Source organism: Belonocnema kinseyi, chromosome 2, assembly GCF_010883055.1.
Source record: "Belonocnema kinseyi isolate 2016_QV_RU_SX_M_011 chromosome 2, B_treatae_v1, whole genome shotgun sequence".
Classification (NCBI taxonomy): Eukaryota; Metazoa; Arthropoda; class Insecta; order Hymenoptera; family Cynipidae; genus Belonocnema; species Belonocnema kinseyi.
The window spans coordinates 19,844,423-19,872,035 of NC_046658.1; the positions used below are offsets into that span (position 1 = coordinate 19,844,423).

Sequence of the window (27,613 nt, forward strand, 5' to 3'; positions counted from 1 at the left end):
GTTCGGTCACATACTTGTAGAGGTGCGATATGTACCGATTAATTCCTCCACATACTTGTAGAGGCGCGGCAGACTAATTTTACTTTGTACGCGAATGAAAAAATAATTTTAATTGAGTAGAAAAGGTCTTGAAGGAATTCGAAAACTCTAAAGACTTTTTGAAATCAAAATTAGGCCTAAAATGTAGCAAAAAGATTAGTATAAAATAGTAATAACAAATTTGAATTTAAAAGTTTATTTTTTATTTAAGTTATAATTTTTTTGGAAATTAGTAGAAAAGTGAATCTGCAGATACAGTTAATTTTTATTTAAATTTAAATCAATTTACAAAAATTGTCTGGTTAAATCAACCAGAATTTTGGTTGAATATGTCCTCACTATTTTTTTCTGGTTAAATAAATAAAAATTCTGAAAAGCAAGCTATAATTTCCTTATAGACCTAGACAAATGTCTTCTGAAATGTTGCATTTTTTAAATATTTGTGAATTCAGTGGTATATGAGTTTTTTAACAGCTGTAAAGTGTAAGAAGCATTTTCGAAAGTCAAAGGCAATTACGGCTTGCTTCTACAGTTTAGCTAAGGCCATTTTATAAATATAAACCATTTTTTCAAATTGAAATAAGAAGTAACTCAATCTTACAAAATGTCATTTTCCCTGCTCCAAAAATCTAACTTTAAGAAAAAAATTAAGTTTGCTTAATTTTTTTTATTAGAATTTTATACTAAAACTTGACATAAAAATTGTCATGATTTTCGTATTTTTGTTGTTTTAATATCTGAGCTAATTACAGTTTTTAAACCGCAATCATGAAAAATAATATAAAGCAATGCTATAAATTCACTGAACTATTATGTACTTTAATGGTCTATATTTTTTTAAAGAATTTGACGCCGTTTTTATTTTATTTTTAATAAATATATAAGTTTCCTTAGTTTTTTATTTAGTTTCATTTAATTATTTCTTTATTTTGTATTTATTGAGAAAAATAAGTTGAAACTTCAAAATTTTCACCATTCAAATTTTTTGATTTTGCTAAAATAATTATTTTAAATTCCTTCCTTTAATATAAAAACTTACTTTTTTAAAATAGTTCGTAAACAAATTTATTTTCTAATAATTTAAATATTTCATTAACTATCAGTTTCTTGTATAAAATTTTAAAGGTGTATGCATTATTAATTAATTACCTCATTAACAAAAAAAGGTTTTTGAAGAAAAAGAATGACAAATGTGCAAAAAACCCGACTTTTTTATTTGAAAAAGTTAATAAAAAAGTTTATTTATTGCACAATTAAAAAGAAATTTGGAAGGAATTTCATATTTGAATAAAATTATGAATCGAACCAAAAAATACATGATCTGGCACTTTTTGTTAGACAAAGATCTTCATTAAAAAACGAAGTTTAATTCCGCTCTATTGTATTTTTGACAACTTTCTTCTAACTGCAATTCATAACACAGTAGACAATTAGACATGATGTAAAAATTGCAACTGAACATGATAAGCTGAAAATGTCACCAAGGTACTTGCGTTAAAGTAAATATTTATTTCTGACAATATTATAACTTCCATTTTAATATTGAGTCTATTGAATTAAAAAGGAAGATATTTTTAAATTATTGACGCCTAACGTTATAATGCTTAAAGCTTCTGGTTCTTTAAAAATCAATATATTCCAATCTTTAATTTAAAGTAATAAAGATTTTTTTCTTACTTCTTCAATCTTGTAAACAAGAAAAGATTTTTCAAGTAATAAATAAGCGACGAAATTTTGTTATGAAATAATTTTTTATGTGATAAGCCGTGATTATTTCTTTCATCTTGGAGAAAAAAGTTACTCTCTAAAGTTTGACGTAAGGGTCATTTTCGCGTTGCAGCGTATACGTAAAGAATACGTCAAAACGAAGATAGTGAGTTTCTTCATGCCTACAGCAGATTTGGCTTAACCCATTTTTCCCTCTCGACGGATTGTTTACCTTGACGCACTAGGTATTTCCTAAATTAATTTTTGTACGTAAAAAAAGTCGTGTGTACTAAAATGTAATATTTTTTTCTCGATGATTCATATTTAAGAAAAGTTTTAAAAGTGTAAAATTAAAAATGTAAAGCATTAAAACAATTCTGAATTTAAGAATCAAATCTTAAACAATTTAAAATTTTATCATTGAAATTTAATTTGGTTTTGAATATAAGGCCTCCAAAATCTGATAATCCCCAAATACAAACATTTAGAATTCTGCATTTCAATTTTCAATTCAAAAATTTCAAAATTGAATAATTTGAGTTTATCAGGTTATACTTGAGGCATATTCAAAATTTAACAATTATTAATTCTTGAATTTTTAATTTATTAACTCTATGAAAAAAATTTCAAATAATACAATTCTTGACATTTCTGTTTATAAAATTACTCAATTTGAATAAGTTTTCAATTCAAAATATATTAAAACCTTTTAATTTCAAATTCCGCTTATTATAAAAAGTTTTCGATTTCGAAGGCTTTACATTTATTCCAATTTTTCACGAGATTTGACATAGAATAATCTGCTTATTGCAGGTTTAAATTATTTATATCCTAAAGATACAAAAAAAGTATTTCCGAATCATATGTGATTTCATTTAAAACGTTTAAAATTAAATGATTTGAATTGACAGGTTATACTCTAAAAATATTCAAAATTTTTTAATTTTTAATTTATAAACTAGTTTCTTTTAATAATAATAGTTTTATTTTTACACTTCTAAAAGAACATAATTACACTGTAATTTTAAATGTTTTCATTTCAAGTTTCTCTAATTTAAAACCTTTTAATTTCAAAGGCTCTGAAGTCATAATCCAATTTTTGAAACTGCATAATTTTGAATGAATAATTATTTAATTGCGAACATACCTCTAATTTGAAATAAAATTGTGAAATAATAAAGTATTTACATGCAAAATAGTTATGCTGAAGTTTAAACTCTTCCTTTTATATTTTGACATAGTCGACTTCTGAAAAGTTTCAAACCAAAAACTTTAGAACTATGAAGACTCAAAGTTCTAAAGTTCTAAAGTTTAAAAAGACTCCCTAACACCACTTAGCACCATTTAACATCTACAATTTTAACTGAAATTTACTCCAATTTAACTAAATTTTACTTAAATTTTGAATTTAACTAAAATGTATTTACTTTTTGAAATGATCTAAATTGTATTCAATCTTTAAATTTAGTTTTACAAAATAATTTTTTAAATTGCACTACAATAAATCTTAAACAACGAATAGAATTATTTTAAAACTTATTTACTTAATATCTAGAAAATTTCTCTTTTAAAAAAACCAGACGAGAAATTAATTTAATTTAACTAAACTTTATTTAATTCTTAAATCCACCTAAATTTCATTTCAATGTTGAATTTAGCTAAATTTTAAATTCAACTAAGTTTTAAAAAATAATTTTAGAAATTTCACTAAAATTCTAAGGGACGAAAAGAATTTAAAAAAATTTATTTATGGTCTCGAAATTTTAAAATAATAATAAATAGAATATTTTTAGGCTCACTTCAATTTGAATATAATTAGGTAACTCAGTGTTAATGACATTTTTGACGTACGGGCCGTACAGAGCCAGCCGATCGACTCAAATATAGCAAAGATTGCTATAATGATGGCGAAGGCGAACGCGAGAAACAGAAAATCACGTTCAGTTTGGAATTCAACAACTTTCGGAGTGCGCCCCGTCCCCGCCCCTGCCGCTAACGTACTAGGAGGATGCGGTTACCATAGAAACGGTGAAAAGTTGAAGACCTCGATATAGTCGAAAAAAAAAATATATATGTCGGCCATCCCCACCACTGACCCATACCGTATCTAGGACCTAATATCTTTGATGTAACTAAGTATGAAAATTCAGAGGGCAAATAAATGGCCCACATCTTTACGATTTCATTACGACATGGGCCAGACGTCCTATGTCCGTGCTGTTAAGACATATTTGCGATTCAATACTTAAAGTTTCAATTTGAATGTATGATGTAGCTTTTTCCGGCTTTGTAATGACAGAATGCTTTGCGTTCCATGGGGATTTGTACGAAATTATAGGACATTTTTCGATATGTTTGAGTTTGAAACACGATTTTGACATTTTTCCTCCAATATTTTTCTATAATTTGCCACACTTAGGTTAGTTTAAACCCAAGTTATTTTTAAATTCAAGAAATATTTATAAAATATCGGAAAATAGCCTTTATTTCGTTCGGATTCCTGACTTTCTAGATCTATCTAATTCAATTGTCATCTAAACATTATCGACTTATTAGCTATTAACTTTTTTTAAAAGTACGTATAAATAAAGTGTGAAAAGTTATCTAGGAATCACAATACATAAGTTATAATTTGAACGTATGATGTAGCTTTTTCAGTCTTTATAAGGATAGAATGTTTTGTTTTGCACATGAATCTGGACGAAATTATGGGGCATTTTTCGTTATTTTGGAATTATTTCTACACATTCAAGATAATCTGGCTAAACTCTACACTGTAAAAAAGTCATAAAGAAAAATTTAAATTTAAAAAGAAATTGAAGTATCGAGAAAGAATGGTGTTTTGAGGAAACACAATTTTGAAATTTTGCCTCCAATATTTTTCTATAATTTGCTACTGATTTCATCAATTAAGAACATATGTTAACACAAACTTAAAAGGTCCTAAAAATATTAATCTTCTTTGAAATATTTATCAACATTTTCAGTGAAAACCGTTACTAGTTCCGGTGTAAATGACTAAAATGAACTAAAGTTGTGAAAAAGTTGTGAATCTTCTTAAAAATATAATTTACAAAAAATTAAAAATAGCAATTTCTGACGAAAAACACTGACTTAGTCCAAGCCTTCATGGAAAAGTAATCAAATTCCCCGGACATAAATGGGGTAAATTCGAGTATCCCGGGATATCAAATTTGCTGTCAAGGGGTACATAACCTGTTCCATCTTTTATACATAACAGTTATAGAACTGTTATAGAATTGTTATAGAACTGTTATAGAATTGTCCTAGATTTTTTTACAATGCAGCGTACCAAAGTTCTAGAATTGTTCTAGAAATGTTATAGATCGTATGTCACAGAGTTCTCGATCTGTTACAGTATTTTTCTAGCATGTGGGGGATGGCATAGTTACTCGCATAATCGTAATCTGTTACTAACCTGTTCTAGAATACGTTATTTTGTGTTCTAGAACCTTTAGAGATCTGTTCTGTAACTATGTTTGCTAGGATCCAGCTCCTGTATAGATAAATTTGCCACTATAGTGAAGGAAGATTGCGGGAACTGACCAGGGACGAATAATATTACCAACCGAAAACACTCCAAGAGGAGGCGAAGCAGAGAATTTTGACTGACCAAGAACGATATAAGAAGCGATATCGTCTTTATGCAAGGAGCTAAGCAGTCGACTGGAGATTCAAGAAAATTACACTATAGATTTCGTGGTCCACTTTTCATAACTCAAGTCCTACCTGGCAGTACATTTCGAGTCGCTACACTACAAGATGATGCTCCCAGTAGACGATACGCAACAACAGCTCAAGTAAGCGAACTGAAAATACGGTGAGCTTCCCACGAAGAAGATAATTTCAGCTTTAACACTGACGCAGACGAACTTGACCCAAAGAACGTGGACGAACCTGTTAAAAATTCTATCAGAAAAACTGACAACGTTATCCTTAAAGAGAAATCACTGACAGATAACGTACCTCCAAATATCCCAGAATCAGCGAAGCCGTGGAGACGAAGTTTCAGAGGGGTAAGGCTACCAAGCAAGCTCAAAGATTTTATACTCGAGTAAACAGTTCGAGGAATGAATTCGCAATATTAAGAAAGAGATGGGACAGTCCGGCAGTGCGTAGTTCGAGCAAGCAAGATCGAGGTGATGGAGCGAACGGTTTCCAAGGGAACGATCGTCCCTTTTGTAATCCTACTGACTTTTATTGTCCAATAAAGTACTCAATTTTCGAGTATAGAAAGGTGTTTTTTTTAATTCAAACACGGCCGGCCCACTCATAAATTGGTATAAGAATCTTTGTCACAAGAAAAATTATAATGTGCAGGTTGCATTGTTGTGACTGTTTGTGGTGACAATTTTGAAATTTGGGAAGTGCGTTAAAGGTTTGAAGGATATCGTGTTTTTCAAAGATGCCAAGCGTTTTTTTTTAACCTTAAGAGAAAAGTACAAAAATAAAATGAAAATAATCGAAAACTATAATCCTCACGCGTCGAATAAACGAGATCTGAGTACAGACTTGGAGTAGCTACCTGAGATTACTATGGTTGATCTCGTTAATTACTTTGTTTTTACGCATAGTTATTGCCCTTGTAATATTGAATATATTGACAATTCGTTTAAAAAAAAGAAGTATCAAGTGTTTTCTTCTTGGAAAGGTTAGCTTTCGGAAATTGAGGTTATAACCTCAATCGACACATATTATAATTTAACTCAACCCCCTAGAACTTTAAGTTGAAAATGTACTATGTATTAACAGTGGCCATGTGGTGGCGCCAACTATGCAGTTGACTTATGATCGTTGCAAATGCATGGCAAAATATTAACATTGAATTTAATATTAAATTAAATGTTAATAATGGGCATTATTTAATATAATCCAATAGAACATTTTTGTACTTCAGATTATACAAAAATGAACTAAAATTATACATTCTACACAAATTTAAGTAATTTTAATGAATTCATTTCAAAAGTTGTTTTTCGGCATAATTATTTTCACGAAATTTAGCTTAAGAATTATACTTGTTTTTAAATTAAACATGAACTAAAGGGTCTTATTCTAAAAAAGAACTCGCAACATAGAAACTATGTATTCAAAATAATTTGAAACTTGCTATTTTATCCATTTTACATTGATTTATTCTCGCTTATCAAGGAATTTAGATTTGGAATTATTTATCATAATTGTTTTAATCGAATCCACAGAAAAGAATGATAATAAATAACTGAAAATATAATTTTTTACAGTTTCCGATGACTGTAATGTAATAGAATAAAGCTTTTTGAGGGTGAAATGAGGAAAATTTTTATAATTTGATAGTAACTTTTTTAAATTTCTATTTTTAATTTTTTTATTCTGCTACCATACGGACAATAAGATTTTGGAGAAATTCAAAATAATTCAGATTTTATTTCAAAAGGTTAATTTTAAGTTTTAAGATTTTAAAATATGTTGCAAGAGAATCTGAAAGATTTTTACAGTTTTTAACAGCACAATACAATTTCCTCAAGATCCCTGGATAAATTGCAATGATTTCTTTATTTCAAAAAGAGATTCCTGAAGAAAACGTAATCAATATTAGGAAATTACAAAAAAATCTATTATACTTACTAAATATTTTAAAGTATTCAAACAACTGAACGTTTTTTTTTTGTGTTAAAAAAATATTAAGACAAATTCGAAAAATTTTTAAAAATACTTAGAAGGTTTATAAGTCTTAAAAAGATTCTAGAACATTTTTAATTTAAAAATTACAACAATTTTGACAAAAATACATATTTTTTACAATTTTGTAAAAAAAGAAGCTTCTTTGGACAATTTTTTTCTTATTTTGCAGAATTGAAAAAAAATTTAGTTTTTGAAATTTGCAAGTTTAAAAAATGAAATAAAATTATACGTTGTAAACAAATTTAATTAATTTTAATGTGTCCAGTTACGAAAATTTGCTTTCCGGTATAACTATTTTTATGAATTTTAGCTTAAGACTCAAGACGAGAGGGAAATTTGAATTATACTTGTTTTTAAATGAAACGTGAACTAAGTTATTTGAAGCTAAAAAGTAAACTTTGTTAAAAATTATTTATGAAATCGAGGAAAATATTTTATAGTAAATAATAACAAGTTTTAGAAAAGAACGCAAGGCGAACTTTTAAAATAAATTTCATTATTTTCATTATTTATTTAACAATAGTTTCTAGGATTGAATGTTTTTCTTTCTCACGTTAGGTAAAAGTTAATACTAATTCTGTAGGGATTTTTTATTCTTTAAAATATTTTATGCAAAACTCATTGGTACGTTTTTATTTTTAAAAACATTTATTTAGGAATTATAAAATCGTTATTTTTGTAAAAAAAATAGGTTTTCGTAACAAAATTTTTTTAATAAAAACGTATCAATGATATTTACAGAGAGTCACAAAGCAGTTTTCCAATGATATCCACATGGAGTTTAGACTAGGTAAATTCAGAACGGTGCATTTAATGATAGGAGAATTAGGGACCGCAAAGTTAGAGAAAGAGTTTGAAAATGACATCGAGGTAATATCTGCAGGACAATCATATAAATATCTGGGTATTTTTCAATCTAAGGGTATTCAGTAACCAGATACGGAAGGATTCGTCATTGCCATAACGGTCAAGGTTATCAGCACCAGGAATGATCGAAAACATGTGTTACATCAGGTCTTGGTTGAGCGATGACGATTGTGTGGAGATATCAACGAATCCATCGAGCACATTATTGATGGCTGTCGCGTAATGGCTCAGAGAGAATATACGCACAGACATAATGATGTAGCGGGGATATACATGAACAACTTGCCCTAAACCTAGGATTGTTAAAAGAATGGATGCTTTTCTATAGATACATTCCAGTGACCGTTTTTGAAAGCGAAGCTTAGATCTTATATTGGGATGTTACTATCCAAACGGATCATTACATCCCGGAAAATCATATGGAAGAATGTCAATCATGCATCTATACATCCCATTGTGATTTCGGCTACAGGCAATGTGCCTGCAAGATGCACTCCACTTCTTAAACATTTAGGTTGCTCGTAACTGTATGACTAAAATATCATCGCAGGAGGATTCAAACATCGTATTAGATTGACTAATAACATCATAATCTCATCAGTCACTTGACTTAGTCCGTGGCTATTATGTATAACAGGGTTCACCTAAATAAAAATTTTGAATAAATAATAATAATAATAATAATAAACAAGTAATGAACAGAAATACCGTTGAAGAGCATCAACTGGGATACCACAATAGAATAGGAATCTGTGCGTCTCTATTACGAAAGTGCGAAGTTTGAAACGAGAATGGAAAATGATACAGTTTAAGAACGAAATTTGCTGCAAAGTATCCTAATATATAGAAAGTCACACTAAGAAATCTTATCGCTGGGGTGAAGGACATTAGGACCAATCTACACGCCACAGAAGACCGAGTAATGGAGATTAAACAACAATTCGATTTGGCATTCAAATGACGGCATTGAACATCAGTTAGAGGAAGCCGCTTTATACGGTCAAGCAGGAGCAATTATTGTTTTTCCTCAACCTATTGATAATCCAACACCACCACATCCTCGAGAGGTGGACGGCCTTATACAACTAGAGGCAGAAGCAGAGATTCAGCAACCAAAAAAGCGACGAAAATGGACATTCTTACTATATGAAGAGACGTGTTATGCTCCTTTATTTTTTGGCAGAGAAATGTGGGCAAAGTGTGAGGCGAGAACATCATGGACGCTTCTTACTTAAATACCCAGAGCTAGCCACAAAAATAAATGAGTAGAATCTCGCAGATCCGAAACGCTAAATATCTGTAAACAGATTGCTTTCGGCTGTTGAAATAGCTGCTATCAAAATGGAAGTGGAACAGAAGCTTCCTACTGATGAACTCGCTTTGGAATCTGTGGACAAAGAAGACTTGATTGAAGCTGTAGGCATAGGTGCTAGTGATAATGAACATCGTGTACCGGATTCACTAGAACCACATCCGGATATTTATAACGATGATGTGCATAGCGAAATTCTAGAAAAACTTCAGAACCTTGAAAGGAATTTTGTTCATGCTTTACTAGAGTTCAGATATGTAGAACCGACACTAAGGCATTCTCTGCCCAAAATGAACATCACAAATGATCTGCGTGCACTAACAGAAAACCTCAACAGCAACGTTTTACTTACGTATTTGAACGCGACACAAACTGCGTTAGAGGTGCAAACTCTTATATACTGTGCAGCTTTGGCGAACATTAGAACGTTGGGCCGCAATACTAGGCCTGCAAATGCAGTTTTTGTCCCAGAAAGGGACCGAGATCCAACATGGAAGATCAGATCAGATATGGATGTCAGCAAAGTGAGGTGCAAATTGATTCGATTAACCCAACATAAAAAAGGAAATAGAAGCAGAAAGCTAATAAACCATGTTACTAAAATCATCTTCCCTCGACACATCGAGACATTAACACCAGCAATATTGGATGAGATTATGGACTCTCGACGGCACATACTTGATGTCTTTACTGCCAGACTGCGTAGATACAAGAATGAAAGAAGGTGCTATCGTGAAATGAGCGTAAAACAAAATAACCAGCAGGACACCGAACTCCCTCAATTAAAAGATATGACATGCAATTTGGACACTGCATGGTTCAAACTGGAGAAAGCAAGACCAAGTGATAGCCCTAAAATGCAAGTGAAAAACATCAGAGCTTTGGATGTTTCAGCGGCCTTGAAAAAGGCAAGTAATCGGAACACTCCAGCTCCGCACATGGTGCACAACTTCTGGTACAAGTACCTAACAAGTGCGCATCTTGCGTTGGCAAGGTGTTTTCAGAAGATCGTTGAACACCCAGATCTGATAACCGGATTTATGATCCAGGGTACTACGTATATGTTACCTAGAAAACCAGACGCTCAAAATCCATCTGAATTTCGACCGTTAGCCTGTCTTCCAACAATTTATAAATGTCTTACAGCTATCATTGCAGATAAGGTATATTCTCATTTCGTTGAGAATAACATCCTTACAAAAGAACAAAAAAGATGTTGTAAAAACTCACGAGTCTGTAAAGATCTAGTTACTATAGACGCTGTTGCCATGACTCAACCTCATAAGCATCAAAGGAACCTACACATAGCATACATTAACTACAAAGAAGCATTTCCTTCCATGCTGTATGAATATTTGCTGGAAGTCTTAAAACTTTATAAAATCTTCCCACGCATTATTGACTTTTTAAGTCACGCGATGAGGCTTTGGGGTACAAGAATCAAGTATTTTGATAATGGACAACCAAGTATAAGTGGATCAATACGCATTACGACGGGTATATTTCAAGGAGACTCCTTCAGTGCACTATGATTCTGTTTAGCGTTGAACCCATTGAGCATGGGTTCAGAATTCATGATAATGAGGATGGTCCTTAAGTAACCCATCTCCTGTATATGGATGACTTGAAGCTGTACGCTAGTTCAGCCCAGAAACTACAGCAAGTGATCGATGTTACAGAGCAGTTTTCCAATGATATCCACATGGGCTTCGAACTAGAAAAATGCAGAACAGTGCATTTAATCAGAGGGGAATTAGGGACCACAGAGTTCAAGAAAGAGTTCGAGAATAACATCGAGGCAATTGCTGCAGGCGAATCATATGAATATCTGTATAATTTTGAATGTAAGGGTATTCAGCATACGATCTAACGCCGACCTTGAAAAGTTAAACAAAATAGTCCGCGTAGAAACGACGAAGCACCAAATGCACCACAAAAATTCAGCGATTGGAAGGGTAGTTCTACCACGACATATAGGGGTTAGGGGCTTTGTAGATGTCAAATAACTGTGTGAGTCACAAGTTACACAGTTGAAGTTCTATTTTAACAGCAAACGAAATATTGCTTTTTACAGCAACATCTGTAAAGCGGATCTTGACTACAAGCCCTTAAATTTGTCCTCAGATGGGGCCTTGAATATAAGGACAGAAATAATAGAGGAATTAGAAATACAATGGAGGCAGAAAGATATCCACGGCGAGCATTCCAAAACGTTAGATCAGCTTAAAGTGGATAGTGAGACAACAATATTTGGCTAAGAAAGGATGTTCTGTATCCAGAGACGGAAGGATTCGTCATTGCGATACAGGACAAGGCTGTCAGCACCAGGAATGATCGCAAACACGTGTTACATCAGAACGTGGTTGACCATTGCCGATTATTTCGAGACAACCAACGAATCCATCGAGCACAATCATTAATGGCTGTTGCGTAATGGCTCAAAGAGAATATTTGAAACCACTACCAACCATCCGAACGGATCATTAAATCCCGGAAAATCGACCTGACATCGGGATGCTAGAAAAAAAGGTCAAAGAGTCTACATCATCGACATTGCTTGTAAACCTATTGTGATTTCGGCTATACGCAATGTGCAATGTTGTCACCTGCAACGCTCGCGGCCGCTCGTAATTGTAGTAAAATTTGTTTATATCACACTTCTTTTAATGAATATGAAAACATATTTTCAAAACTTTAAGAATTTTCAGATATGACATTTTTTATCCAAACATATAATATGTCAAATAACAACAAAATGAACGGGAATTCGGTATGTGCACCAGATATATTCGGAATCAAGAGAACATTCTGCACAAGAATCAATCATCAAATCATTAGGACCTAAAATGGACGCTCAAGTGCTTTTGGATCCCCGACTAAATGATTTTAAGGTCAAAATAAAAAATTTTCATTGGGCGTTTATTGAAAAAAACTAAAAATTCGATTTATTTGAAAAGCCACCGATAAAAGATTTTAGGCTTAAAATAATCGTAAGGGTACCTACTTTTACATTCAACAAGAACATTTCATTTCAGACGACCTTCGGCTTAAAAGTACCTCAATTCCACCATGGGTCGTCTGCCTCGTATCGTCAAGTGTTCATAGGCAGGCGGCGAAAATGCAGACACGGCTGACACTGAGCGTCACCGTTATTGTAATCCTTCTTAATTATTAAACAAAATATAAACATTCGTTGAAAAAACGGCTGATGTCAACAATATAGAATAACATTTAGATGACGCATGCAAAAAATAATAAAAATATTCAACTATGCGGCCGAAAACCTACATCCCGTTTATAATACCAATAAATCCCTTTAAGGTTCGCCCTATAAAACTACCTTAGGGGGGGGGGGGATTCAAGTTTTGCTAAGAGTTACAAGAGATAAAAATAAAGGCACCGAATTAATTTGACGACCTGATTTTGCATCAAATGAAAGAATTTATTATATATTCTAATGTATTCAATTTAAATTACTATTTTTTAAATACCTTTAAGTAATATACCAGTAGTTCATTGAGACTAGGATCGTCATTGAGGTTGACTAAGTAATATTTGTTTTTTTCGACTTGTATACCAGAGGCTTGGACGCTTATACCCATTTTTTCCAAAGCCTGCTGTCTTTCGTGTTGAAGCCTCTCTGTTTTCACCAATTTCTCTTCCCAAGTCTGTGACATTTCTTTCATCAGTCGTTCGGATTCCGAGAGCTTCTCTGTAATGTCTGTTCGTCGTTGAACTACCATGGAGCCTTGACCCTATGCAGCGAAACAATAATAAAAAATGGTAAAAATAAGAATAAGTTAAGACTAAACAAAATAAAATTTTACAACATTTTCCTGAGTATACCGTCGCATGCAAAAGCATCTCCTTTAGCGCCTCAACTTCTTGCCTAAGCTCACGAATAATTCTTGCGTTTGGATCCTCATTAACTACTGCGTGATTCACTATTCTCTTGGCCCTATCTGCATAACGAAGCGTGGAAAGAGTTTCTTCGTAATTATCTGCTGCTGGTGATATCGCTGCAACCATTACGGTTTTACTATTACCGCCAAGATTATCCTGAAAACATGTACGTAAAATGATTATCAATTATAAAAGTTTTAAAAAAATTAAGAAGTCTCTTTCACTGAACTGAATTAAATATTCGGAATGAAGAAATGCTCCGAATTGTTCATTACCTTTAAGAGCCAAGTAAGAACAGAATCCCTGTATGGTACAAACTTGTCTCTGCTTTTGCCACTAGAACTCTGATCTGCCAGTTTTGAGATGACTAGACCCAAAGTCGTTAACGATCTGAAACGATTAAAGGCCTAAGTTCTGGAACTTGATTTTTGATAAAAAGTCAATGTCAATAGAGCAGAATTTACTTATTGATATTGCTTCCTTCCTTAAGCCTATCGCCTACAGCTCCAGTTTTTACAGCTCTTTCGCTTCCTGCCAAATCCACTAAGCTCATTCGAGACACTTTTTCACCGCTGACACCACTTTTCGGGTCTGTCAAAGTTTGTGTAAGGATGACTGAAAATACGGCATGCGAACGAGAACTCTCCGAATTCATGTTCGTCGCTGCTACTGTTCTTGACTTATTGCCTTCTGTCATTAAATTATCAATGTCCTGAAATAAAGCAAAAATCGAAGAAATCAATAAAGGAATGCAAATATGTGTGACTCTTGGTGAATATTTTAATGCTAGTTCAATACTGTAATTGACATTTGAAAGTATTATTTACATCAAGAGTTTAAAACGTTTTTTGTTTGCATAGTTTAAAAATGTTTTATTAATAGCATAACTTATTTGGATTCTGAAAAACGAAAAAAATTATACATGAGCAGATCAGCATCTTCATGAAGTAAATGTTTTGATTTCAACCAGAGTACTATAAACAAGTTTTGTCAGGGAATCTAGGAAAACGCGAAAGTAGGAATTAAAGACAGGGCTTGAAAAATCAAAAATAATAAAAAAGTAAATAATATAATACAAAATATTCAGGTAAATTAAAAAATGACAGGCTTTCGTACGATCAGCCATCGATTTACTGCGCTCTACAAGCGCTGTTTATAAGTGTAGTACTAGCCCCCTCTATTTCATAAAAAAAGTAAACGGAGATTGAATAAAAAATTTTTGTCACTGAAACCAGCAGATTTAATAAGGTTTGTCTGATAAAATCGTACGGAATCGTTCACCAAACGCTTTAGAAACAACATATTACCAGTTGTGGGCACCTAATTTTTTTCGCTAAAAGCATGTGCTTTGCTAACAAACTGTCAAATATCGTAGTTTGTGTTAACATAAGTCCCATGACGGGGTTCAGGGGCGGAGCCCCGGTCGAAGGGGAGGCTGAGCCCCCCCCCCCCCCCCCCCCCCCCCCCCCCCCCCCCCCCCGATTCTAATTAACGGAAAAAATGCAAAGATATAAAAATTTTCACATAAAGATATGGAGAAAATTTAAACAAGATGTTTGGTTTCGAATTTCAAAATTTTGTTTTCAAAATTACATTATATTTTTACATTACTTTTATTTATAATTCATATCTGCTAAAAAGATTTGTATCAAGATTCCCATGTTTGACGCAATATTGTCTTCTACGTCTTTTTTATTTTTTTTTTAAATTTAAAATTGACTCTTTCGCATTTTTTCCCGACGCTACATGGTAGTCCCAATGCGAACGATGAATTTCATTTTCATTTTTTTTTTTCATTTTCGTGTTCATTTCATTTTTTCTGCTTTGAAGACTTTTTTGCTATTTTTTGTTGCTCTTTGTCTCACTGAAGGCTTTGAAAATGAATTGAAAGTTTAATAATTTTTTTCTTTTTGACAACCAGTTATATTACCCTATTTGAAAATGTTTTATTTCGATTCGTAAAAATATTTCCTTATACAATATTTATGAGGAAATCGGACATATATTATGCAAAGATTCATTTTTTGCGTAAAAAAATTGACCCAACAATTATTGAAAACTCTTCTCATTAGACAATAGAAGCTTCCATTCCAATTCCATTATTTTTCACAATTACACGCTCCGAAAGAGCAAAGTACATACACTTCACCGTAAAAATGTTTTTATTATTACACTAATTGAAAGTTCAATTTTATTTGGTAATTACTCGGTCCTAAAAAGCAGCTTACAGTTTACTTATAATAAACAACATTTATTATTGCATTAATTGAAACAAATATTATTCCACATATTTGGTGGGTTCAAAAAATTGTTTTTTGTGTTAAATTATTTGCGTCAATGAATTGATCTCATCATTATTTAAAACTATACTTTTAGAGCATCCTACATTTTTTTGTAAAACAAAATTTATTATAACATCAATTGAAGATAAAATTACTTTTTTAAATTACAGGCTTCGAAAAATATTTTGTTGATGTAACAAAGTTTAGTTTTCTTCAACCACAAAATATGGTTGTTATACGGGAAAATAGAAAGTAGACGCAGCTAACTGTTCATTAAAAATATTTGGATTTTTTTTGGGCTTTATCTACATTCCTGTAGTCGTTAATGACCGTTATCAATTATTTAACTCACAATCCTACCTTAGCCGATTTAATTGTAGAGTTTATGAGACTGATAAGAATAAGAAAGAAACGGTTAAACTACCTTTTCTTCATTGCACGTGCAATCACATCTATCGAAAATCAGCTGCGAACAAGCACATTTGCTACATTAAAACAAAAAGAATAACGATTTCTGTATATTTATTTGTTATATTAATATAATAGTTTATTATATAAATATTATATAATGTCTTTGTAAGCTTATTAATGAAATAAATTACTTATATATTATAAACTGAAAAAAATTCTGTCATACCCCCCCCCCATCCTGCTTCCGTCACTCAATACCCGGGAAAAATTTGTTCCGCCTGCCCTGGCCTTCGTGGACATGTTAAGGAGACCTTAATTTCATTATTTTGAAATGGTGGCAAACAATTTTCGTTTGCAGGGGGGTGGGGTGGTGGTTTTCAAAATTGCGGACGTTTTTTATCGATTATCTTCTGAAATATAAACTTTTGTTTAAAACATTTAAAGGAAAGGTTGACTACCTCTTCGGGAAATGTTATGGATCCCATTACGTGCGATAAATGCCCAGCTTTCATGAAACGTTGCAGCCAAAATGTTCAGTCATAAGTCGAAGCCCAAACCGTTAGACTAGAAAATTACTGCGCACTTTTTCGTGATCTCTTCATTGCATGTCAGCAGCAGGAGGGACATCTTGATGAGTTTTTCAAGCATGAAAATAAAGCGTACCCCCCTGCTCTCTGTGCTTACTGTAAGCCAAGAACATTGCATAAAGCTGACCTTCTAAAGCGCCTCCTTTAAATTATTCCACCTGACGATCTACTCGTATTGTTATTGATATTTCGTTAATCTAGCCGCCAATAACACTTTTGTATACGCTATAAGGTGTAGAGGGTAACTTTACCATGTTTGCAGGTAGATTCAAAAATTATAGAACCGAAAAAATGCAAATTGCTTTTTAGACACGTAATCTACAAAAGAAAAAAAGAAATATTTCCAATCGAAATAAAATTGTTGTTAAAAAAAGGGATTTTTCGAACAACTAAGGCAACAAGTATATTAAGTCAATTTTAGTGATTTGATGGTTTCTAAAAATAGTCATAAATCGTCATAAAAAATTCAGGACTTCTGATCATTTCTGATCACTTTTGTTACATTTCCAGATAGAAATCGTGAGGAAAAGTCAGAAATCGTCAGAGCTCGGGTTCTTTAGGGAGACCGAGATCTCGCGATAAATCATTCAATTCTTCAGACGTAAATAGCTTAGGAACTTTATTCTTTTCATTGTCTGGTATGTACACTTCTGTATTAACATTGCTGCTTTCATCATCATCCTCGTCATTACCATAATCTGAAATGTCACTATCATCACGATCAACATCGAAATCTTCATCAGTACTTTTATTTTCTGCTACTTCAGTCGCCTGTCTGTCAAGTGATAAATTTGTTGAGTTTTTTGTAACATCGTTATTTTCAACAGATTTAGTGACGCTAGGTAGATCAGGATATTCGATAGCACTTTTCTTTATTCTATTGATTCCTGTCAGGTTTGCCATGCAAAAGTAGCATTCCTCTTTCCGAAGAGGTTACCTCCATATCGTAGGTTCTTGAATCTTAAGAGTTTTCTTATTTCCTTCTCTGTCTTTCAGTTAATTGAATGCCTTATAACAAGCATTGCAAAGTTTGTGAGGAACCCAATTTTCACTTTGGTTTTGAACTTCCATACCAAAATAGATTTTATAAATTGTTTTTATGTCATCGCCGATTACTCTTCAACTTTCTAGAACCTCTAATTTACCACATATGTAGCCAACTGGATTAATTGAACCCCGGATTCAGAATCAGTGACCCTAAAAACATAAGGATATGCTGGATAAGTCCACCGGGGATGAAGATATATATATTTTTTTTCAAAAACATGCAGGCAAAACCGCTGTTTACGTCTATTTTACCTCTACTTTTGCATTTTTTCGATCAAATATTAGTCAAATGGCTTATTTTGACCCTGGTTTCAGATTCAGCGACCCAAAAAACATAAAGATATGCTGATTTAGACCACCGGACATGAAAAATTTTTTTGTTGCCAAAATATAAAAGAAAAATCGCTGTATTCGCCGATTTTACGCCTATTTTTGCGATTTTCGAAAAAGTATGAGCCAAATTGGTTATTTGGGCCTCAGATTTGAATTCAGCGACCCAAAAGACATATAAATATGTTGGTTAAGTCCACCGGGCGAGAAAATATATATATTTTTTTTTGAAAAATATACCTGAAAAATCGCGGTTTTTGTCGATTTTACGTCTATTTTTTCATTTTTCTCAAAAATACAGGCCAACTTGGTTATTTGGACATTTCGATCCTACTCTAAAACCCAACTACACAGCGCTGCGGTTTTCCTTCCCCACGTTCTTTGTTTTAATCTTTGAATTTGACATTTATTCATTTGACGAAAATTTAACCATGAAACCCCGACCGATTCCAAATTACAAACAAAAGTATTATGTATTAAACTGCCAATCGACGCGTCGAGAATAGTCTCATAATTTTCCAATGTAAATGCTGCTAAAAGGTTGAAATAAATACCACTACAAACTTTAAAATATTCTTTTCTTATTTTACTTTTAGTTCTTTATAAAACACAATTTTATTAAAAAGCCAACAGAAAAATAATTAGAAATTAATAAATAATTATTGTAATCATTACTGATGTATTTGTTATTTCTTCGTTTCTTATCATTTTATTTAATTTTGGAATTAATTTAAAAATCATTATTAAATGATGTATCAGGCTTCAGATGCATTATTATTAAGAAGATTTTTTTCTAACTTTAATTCGCGTGAACCCTGTTTTTCATCATAGCCATTGACAAATTCAAGTGACTGTTGATATTAGATTAGATTAGATTTTGGGAAAATCTAAGAAACTCCTGAACTTGGAAAAAAAGGACGTGAAAGTAGTGGTAAAAATGCTTACGAGCCATTGCCACTTAATGAAGCACCTGAATAATATGAAGGTCGACAGCAACCTGCGCTATCGAAAATGTGGCTTCCGGAAGGAGACAGCACATCACATCTTATGTGATTGTGACGTGCTAGTTGGCCTCAGAGTGAAGCATTTTGGTAATCACTTCTGCGAACCGGAGGATTTCGAAGATATCTAGTTGATATTATATTTATTTAATTTATATTATTTATTTATTATTCATTATATTTATTCTAATTTTAAATTTTATACCAAAATTTGTAGGTATTTGAAATCGTCGAAACCCGTAGATTTTGAATTTTTAACTCTTGAATCTTTATAGGGAACATTTAAAAAAAATAATTTTTAATCCTTTTCGGTTAGCCGTCCTGTGGTCCTAGCAGATAAGCTACCTCATACAATGTGAATCAACATATCTTCAGAAATAATCAGACTCGGCGAGAATGGTCGGAATGGACAGAAATCGTTAGAACTTCTAACAATTTGTGACGATTCCTGACTTTTTTTAGCAAGGTATAACACATAATCAGGGGGCCGTTCTCAAAATTTTAGGTCAAAGTTAGCCTCTAGACCTCTTAATGCATACAGAAGTTTGAGTGGTGGCTATGTTACGTGAAAAACGAGTCAATGCTAAGAAGAATTCACGCTAAGATAAATGCACCAATGATGAAGGATTGGTCACAATACCTATGAGAAGATGAGAATAAAACTGTGCTCTTTGCTTTTCTTGAAAATCACTTTTCTAATCTGGTTCTTCTATGAGTATGGAAGCCTATTCAAATCTTGGATTTGATTTTATCTGCCCTGGGGAAGGAAGTGACTTGAGTGCAATATAACCATGTGAACACGAAGAATGAGATCTTGCTCGCTTTCTACCTGCACTAGAACCTCATGCACATGCTCTGACCTCATCCAAATCCTTTAAATGCAATTATTTTATTTGGGAATGAAGTTTTATAATATACCATGGAATTAATTTTTACTTTAATAACTTTTCTTTTTACCCGGCTTCGCATGAGTGCCTTCTTCTTCTTCTTTACAATCCACATAATAATTTTATATAACATCCATCTTCTCAGAACAAAAGAGAAGTGCTACATTTTGTAAGTGAGGTTAAAAATATCAAATCTTGAATTTTGCAAAAAATCACAGAAAAAAGTAAACAGAAAGATATTCTTAGTTAATTACGTAAAAAAATGTATCCTATTTCTTTAAAAAGTATCCAAAACTCAGAATTTGTTTATAAAAATTGTTTCAATAATTAATATTTCCTGGAAATTTGCAAAGCAGAATAGAAAAATGCCACCGGAAAGATAGTCCTAGATAATTATGTAAAAAATTGAGTCTATTCGTTGAAAAATATCCAAACTCTGAAATGGTTTATAAAAATTGTTTAAAATATTAATAATTCTTATAAATTTACAATGTATCGCAGGAAAGAGTTATTAGAAATAAATGATGTGTTGATTGCCTAAGAAAACTATGCCTATTAGCTGAAAAACGGCCTAACTCTTTTTTCGTTTATTAAAGTTATTTATATGATTAATAATTCTTGGAAATTTGCAAAGCATCATTGTTTTACGTCCCGCGACTTTTATAATTATAATATCTAATTATAAAAAATATATTATAACTACTTAACATTAATATTCAATACAAAATCAACAAGTGAAATATCCAATCACAAGATCATGCCCAATATCCAATTATTACTGTCAAAATCTTATTATAACAAACGTAATATGGTTAAAATCATTCGTGAAGATCAGATTTGTCAGGAATGACGCAACAGACCAAGATGAGGTACGCATCAGCTTTCGCATAAAAAACAGGCACACGTTTATTAAAAAGCAATAAATTAATTAACAGGGCAAACAGAAAAGCTAGCTGCATTTTCAATCTCATACGCTAACAAAATTCTGGTACCTATAGCAACGAAAGCAGCATCTTCGATCCAAAAGCAATAACCATTTTAATCAAGATGAGAGCTATAGGAGAATGAGTCCCTCACAAACAATTAAAAGAGCACATGTAGATATTGCGCTCTTCTACGCATTAGAATATTCGTACTCAGGAAGGGATATAAGGCATAATAGTTACTACGACACTTTCCGTATGTGGGCTTACATATAATTCTCAACGCCCATTGGATAATTAGGCTCCTACCACTCATCTACATAATTAATATCAACGCTGACTGAAACCAAGATGAATCCCTACCTCTAATATCATTCACGTTTAGTCCAGTTTAGTCTCAGTTTAATTCGGACTGTTTCGAGACATTTAAGTTAAATTCAGATATACGACAACAGAATCTCCGAAACCCTAAACTCCGGTCTAAGATTTTCGGCCCGTCAAAAATCTAACACCAATGCCTCTTAAATCTTTGAAGAATAACTTTTGTGCGGAAATATCCTGTCAAAAGAAAACCTGGCACAAAGGGACAACGAAGGCCAGATACTCGTACACTGACCTGGCCACCTCAGCCTGCAGACCCGTATTCTGCACTGTTCACCCCCTACGGACCCCCATACAAGGTGCCGACGACAGAAAGACGAACTGCTTTTGCAGAGATGCTGGATACGTATCAACAACTTAAATAAAGATCCGTAAGTAATTAATTACTTGACACCTCTTTACAATTTTCTCTTTTATAAAATATTTGTTTGATCAATAGGTCATTCCTATTTAACGTGGACTAAAAATCAAATTAGAAGTAATCCGGAGGTTTATGAAAAGACTATCTAGCTGCATTGTAACATTTTTTTAATATGATCTCTCAAACTTAACTTTTTATTATTGTAATTATTTAAATCAATATTAATTGATCTGTAAAACTTAAACTAATATGTAGTTTATTTCATTTTGATAGTTAGTAGTTATTCTCATCCCACTTGTTTAGTTTATTTAAAACTAGAATTTAAAACGAGGAACCTTCTATAAATAAAATAAAACATGAGGTAAGTTACTTGGGGCATAACAATAGATAAAAGTTATCGGAAAAATATTTCTACATAATTCTGTACAAAAAATTGAGCCTATTTCGTTGAAAAATATCCAAACTCAGAACTTGTTTATGAAAATGATTTAAATAAATAATGATTATTGTAAATTTGCATAGAATCGGAGAAAAAAGTCACTGATAATACATTATTCGTTGCTTGATCCTTTTTCAACGAAAAGGTTCACTATTCGTTGAAAAAGGGTCGACCTCTAACTAATATAAATAATAATAAATAAAAATAAATAATACTGAAAAATAATAATAAAATAGATAATAATTTAAATAATTAATAATTCTTAGAAAAGTTGCAAAATATAATAGAAAAATGCTACCGGAAAGATATTCTTAGATAAATATGTAAAAAAGTGAGCCTATTCGTTGAAAAATAGCCAAACTTAGAATTTGTTTATGAAAATTGTTTAAATCGTTAATGATTATTATAAACTTGCAAACTATCGTAGAAAAGAGATGACGTAGGTAGGGCATTCTTTGTTGATTCCATAAACAAATTCAGCCTATTCGCTAAAAAAGAGTCAAACTGCAACAACTTATCAGTATACTTCATCTCATCAATAATGTAAACAAATGAGACGATCTTCGCGACTCTTAAAGCATTCGCTTCTACGCCGTGCAGTAGAACTTGGTAACATCAACCGTCTACCAAGCTAGCAGTGTCACATTCAGTGGATCCACTGAATGTGATTGAAACAGTTTATTTAAGGAGATTACTTCCTTTAAATAATGGCGTAAAAAAGTAAGGCATAATTTATTCTCGATGCAACGATACATTAGATACAGATTTTGAAACTTATAACCTGCATCCCCGCGTTCTGAGAGTCTGGATGTGTTGAAATGTTCCAGTTGACTTAGAAATTTTTCTTGGATTAGAATCGGCTATAATTTGATTCAGTTGCGTGTAATTAATGTTCCCATTCGAGTTGTTGTAAAACCATGCTTGGCTTTTTTTTACCAAAAAAACTAAATTTTTTAGTCATCTTCGAGTTGCTTTTTTAAACTGTTTTTCATATATTCTACAGTTCCCGATACCAATACTATTAGACGACAAAAAGCAATGTGAACTCTACGACGACTTCGGCTGAAATAGCGGATCATAAGACACATATTTTTCGTATTTATCGTAGTGCTTTCGCCTACATTGAGGAAGTAATGTCAGTCTCCTATATCTTCTATCAACTCCTCCATTGTGTGATAACTTCACCTAACTGATCAACGGTGTTAATACCACAGTGTTCAGCAATAAAAGTAGCAATTTTTAATTCTGCTCTTTTTTCCTTTTCAGAAATTTTTTCATGAGTAAAATTGGTCATTTTAGGAGTATTTTTGCAGACCTTTACAATATCGTCTTTCATTATTGCCTAGAAATAGTTTTATTTAATATAAAAAGAAGAAAAAGTTTCTAAGCAAGCTTTCCATACATCAACAATTAGTTCGCATAAAGATTTTTTACACCTCGTAGACCCTCGAGTAAGAAGTCCTGGTAATTAAGAGATGATCAATATATAAACTGCATTGGTGCCACGCTATCCCACTCATTAGCTGATGGCGTGCGCAATCGATCGTATGATTGAATGATTTCGTGAATCACCCCTTAGCTCTACCTGGTTGCCCACTTTTGAGTGAGAGGCGTATTAATATAAATATTCGCCCGTAACTTTATGATTTAATTTTAATTGTGAAAATAGAACGGACTGTCTCAATACGAAATCCCTTTCTTCTTGTAAATAAATTCTTTGAAATTCATTCAAATATTAAAATCCATTGAAATCCCTTTAAATTATTAACATCTTTAAAAATCCCTTGAAATTGTTTAAATCTCTTGAGAATGCCTTGCAATATTAAAAAAACCCCTAAAATATTACAAATTCTTTGAAATCCCATTAAAATAATGAAATCAATTAGAAATTTCTTTGTAATCTTTTACAATAGCCTAAAATATTTCAAATCTTTTAAAAAGTTTTGGAATCCCTTGAAATATTATAAAGCTCTTGCAAATACCAAGGAATTGGAAAAAATACCTTATGGGCATGTTATACTCAGAAAATTATCGATTTTACCATTTTTAGGTTTCCCCGGCTTTTTTCCTACAATAATAAATATTTTGTCTTAAAAGTTTGGGACATGATAGCGAACATGCTAACGGACCTCCCCGGACTCTTTTTTGTGGTTTAATTCGAAAGAAATTAATTTCGCTGAATTTAATTAATTTGTGTGGCGCTTATGAATTAATATCGATTTTATGAGTGTTAGATTCCTCCGGCTTTTTTCATACAATTATAAAAATCTGGTCTTAAAAATCTGGGGAACGATAGCGAACATGCTAACGTACGTCCCCGGACACTTCTTGTGGATTAATTCAAAAATTTTAACTTTGCTAAATTCGATGTGTGTTTGCATTTCGAGTTTATGTGTTACAATTCTCTCCCATAATTATTTGTTAGTGCTACCGACAGCATTGGTACGACAGATACCCCACAGATAGCCTGCAGTTTATAATTAACCCTAAGTACAGTCAATAATGGCTCTGGCAGTTGATGCAACTATAGACATTCACTAATAAACAAATTCTTTGAAATGTACTAAAATGTTATAAAATATTATAAAATTCCGTTATATTATATAATAATATTTCCTAAAATCCTGGAAATTGTTTAAAAATCCATTAGAAGCTTTAAAATCCATTATAATAATTATTTGTGATTACTAATTATAGAACTCGATTGTTTAAAAATATACCATTTAAGAATTATCTTAGCAATTGTATATGGTAGCCCTGTTATTATTCCGCGTATTGGCAATATTGCTATATGATCATCTTTATTGTAGCCACTGACTGTTAGGCTTATGATTTCTCACAATAAATAAATAAATAATCATTTAGAAGATGCATTATCCTAAAATATTTAAGAAGCTTTGAAATTCCTTCTAATTATTCAAACGAATTAATAATTCCTTGGAATTTTGTTTAAATCCTTCAAATATTTCAAATCCGCTCTAGACTTCTCTTAGCGTCAGATAGTATCCGTATTTTCTCAACAATATGCTGCCTGATGGTCAGCAGCTTTGACTTGTTAAGTGTGTGATAACGGTTCCGGAGTTCGCGCGCGAAATTTCGAACCTTGGCGGTAAAATTCCTGCCAGATGTGATGTCGTCAAATATTTAAAAATACCCTAAAATATTAAACAAGAATTCAAAAGAATTCAGAGATAGGTATATTAACTCATGGATTAATTTATTGAAAGAAAAGTGACATTATTGAAAGTTACATTATGGGCTGGACATAGGTTACCAAATCTTGAAATTAGGGTACTTTAGGGACTTTAACTGAATAAAATGTGCAATATAGTGATACAGGGGTGGGGGGGGGGCGTATGTGAGGCCTGCATAAAACGACCACTAGTAAAAACTAATATTTAAATTGAGCCTAACTTTCCCAGGTTTTTTTATACTTTTGAATGAAATTTGTTTTCGACTGCATGGAAGGAATTTTTACAGAATGGACAGGATTATATTTATCAATATAATTCCAATTAAAATTGTGAAAAATTTTACGAATCTTATTATTTCTGATGCAAAAGTACAATGTAAATAGAAATAGATAACAGATTTATCTTCTACGAGTAAACTTTGCTGTTATTAATTTCTGGCAATTTAATCCATTTCCTCCATTTCCCAGACTGGTAAAGGCCTTTTCATACCCCACTTGTCGGCAGTGTCAGACAGCCTGCTGCAGAAAGTCCACGAGAGCAAAATATATATTTTTAAATAAAAATAAAATTAATTTTATTTAAAAATTTTTAAATATATTTAGCTTAACAAGAGTGAAAGAGGTAGGGTCCGATCAGATTGTTCCGTCTCTTTCACACTTATTGACTATCTGCATGCAGGCTGCCTACCACTGCCAGCAAACAGAGGGATGAAGAGGCCATAAGAAGAGGTATAAAATTGTTCCTCGTTCATGCGTCCTTCCCAAAAATAGTAATTGGAAGATATTCGGGATTATCCGGAAAACCTCTAAAAAATCCTGATGAAAATAAAAACTACTACTATCGGCTAGAAAATTTGAGTTCTCTGGCTTCGACGTTGAAAAAGTGAAAAAAAAATTATAGCTTAATGAAAGAGGGATCATTTTAAAGGTGCAAATGTTGTAATATTCCAAAAACTTCTTTGCTGCTTACAGATATGAAAATCTGATTAAAACTAAGGAAATTGGCTAGTTTTTGAAGACAGTGAATTTTGGAGCATAGTTTTTTATTGAAAAAATAATAGGAAACTTCTGAAAAAAAATCATGTTGGTACTTGAAAAATTACTGAACAGATTGGCGGGACAGAGCGTTTTCGAACTCACAATCTTTTGAAATTAGGAGATTCATGTGCTGCTTTAGTGCTAGTCTCAAAACTATTTCTTCCTTTGTATCGAGATCTTATAATTTTTAATGCAATATGTTCGAGATCGATTCATCAAAATTTCGCGAAGTTATACCATGTTGAATAAAAATAATTTTTCACCAAAACATAGATAGTTTAATTATTCGCCACTAATAAATTTGCATGCACAGAGAGGTCTAGAAAGCAGCTCAACTTAACATATCAAGAAAAAAGACCAGGTTATAAATATATAGTTAAGAACATATATAACAACTAAAGTTTATTGCATCACATTTGAAAATTTAAAATTCAAAAAGGGCATTTCTGAAAATAAGAACTAATAAGTAAATTCTTATATTAAATATGGAGAGCGGATTTAAGATTAGGCATTTGTTGAAAAAGAGCGCTAGCATGTATGAAGTTTAAAAGCTGTAACACGCAATATCGAGGAAGAACTAAATATTTAACCACCTGTTGTAGATTTGATAGCTAATTTTTACGAATATAAGTAAGGTAACGTAATAAATTAGAATTTCAAAGCAGAATACATTTAGAGGAGCGATGTTAAGGTGAATGCCGTAGGAGTGACAGAGATGGTAATAAAGCACTCTTAGTGCCGCATTGTGCCTTTGAATGTAGGTTGTTCCCGCGTGTGTTGGACAACTAGATAGTATGTGAGCTAAATACTCGGGGTGTACATGGCACGCCCTGCAGCTATCATCGGGAATGTCTTGGCTCAAAATGTGGCGACGGTATGTTAAGGTAGAAATGACACCCTCTTGGCATGCAAAAATGAAACCCTCTGTACCAGACTTCAATCCAGGCGATTTAAGGAAAGCAAACGTTAGCTCACAAGACATTGACTGATCCTTGACATTTCTGTGGAAGATACCGTGCATCCTCTTATCGAGGAGCTGTTCACGAAAGTTTTTCACTTGTGCTTTCTTAATGCGGGCTTTCAGGAGTGACTACTCGAGATAGATTAGATTTAATGCGTTTTGCTCACCCCTAATACTGAAGTCAAGTCCGACTGTTTCAGCAGCCTCCTCCGCTGCTTTGTATAGAAATGATCCTTTGCCCACTTCTTCGTGATTCCTG

The 27,613-nt window shown here is 32.4% G+C and overlaps 1 protein-coding gene across 1 annotated transcript in view; it reads right to left on the reverse strand.

Annotated features, from left to right (window-relative positions):
* The window catches only part of LOC117167957 (kinesin-like protein KIF13A), a 576,826-nt gene that overhangs the window by 288,932 nt on the left and 260,281 nt on the right, over positions 1–27,613 (reverse strand). The window contains exons 5-8 of the mRNA XM_033353225.1: positions 13,978–14,225; positions 13,789–13,903; positions 13,457–13,669; positions 13,102–13,365 (exon numbers count right to left, since the gene is read on the reverse strand). Coding sequence (XP_033209116.1) covers positions 13,102–13,365; positions 13,457–13,669; positions 13,789–13,903; positions 13,978–14,225 — 840 coding nt within the window. The remainder of the gene's footprint in view (positions 1–13,101; positions 13,366–13,456; positions 13,670–13,788; positions 13,904–13,977; positions 14,226–27,613) is intronic.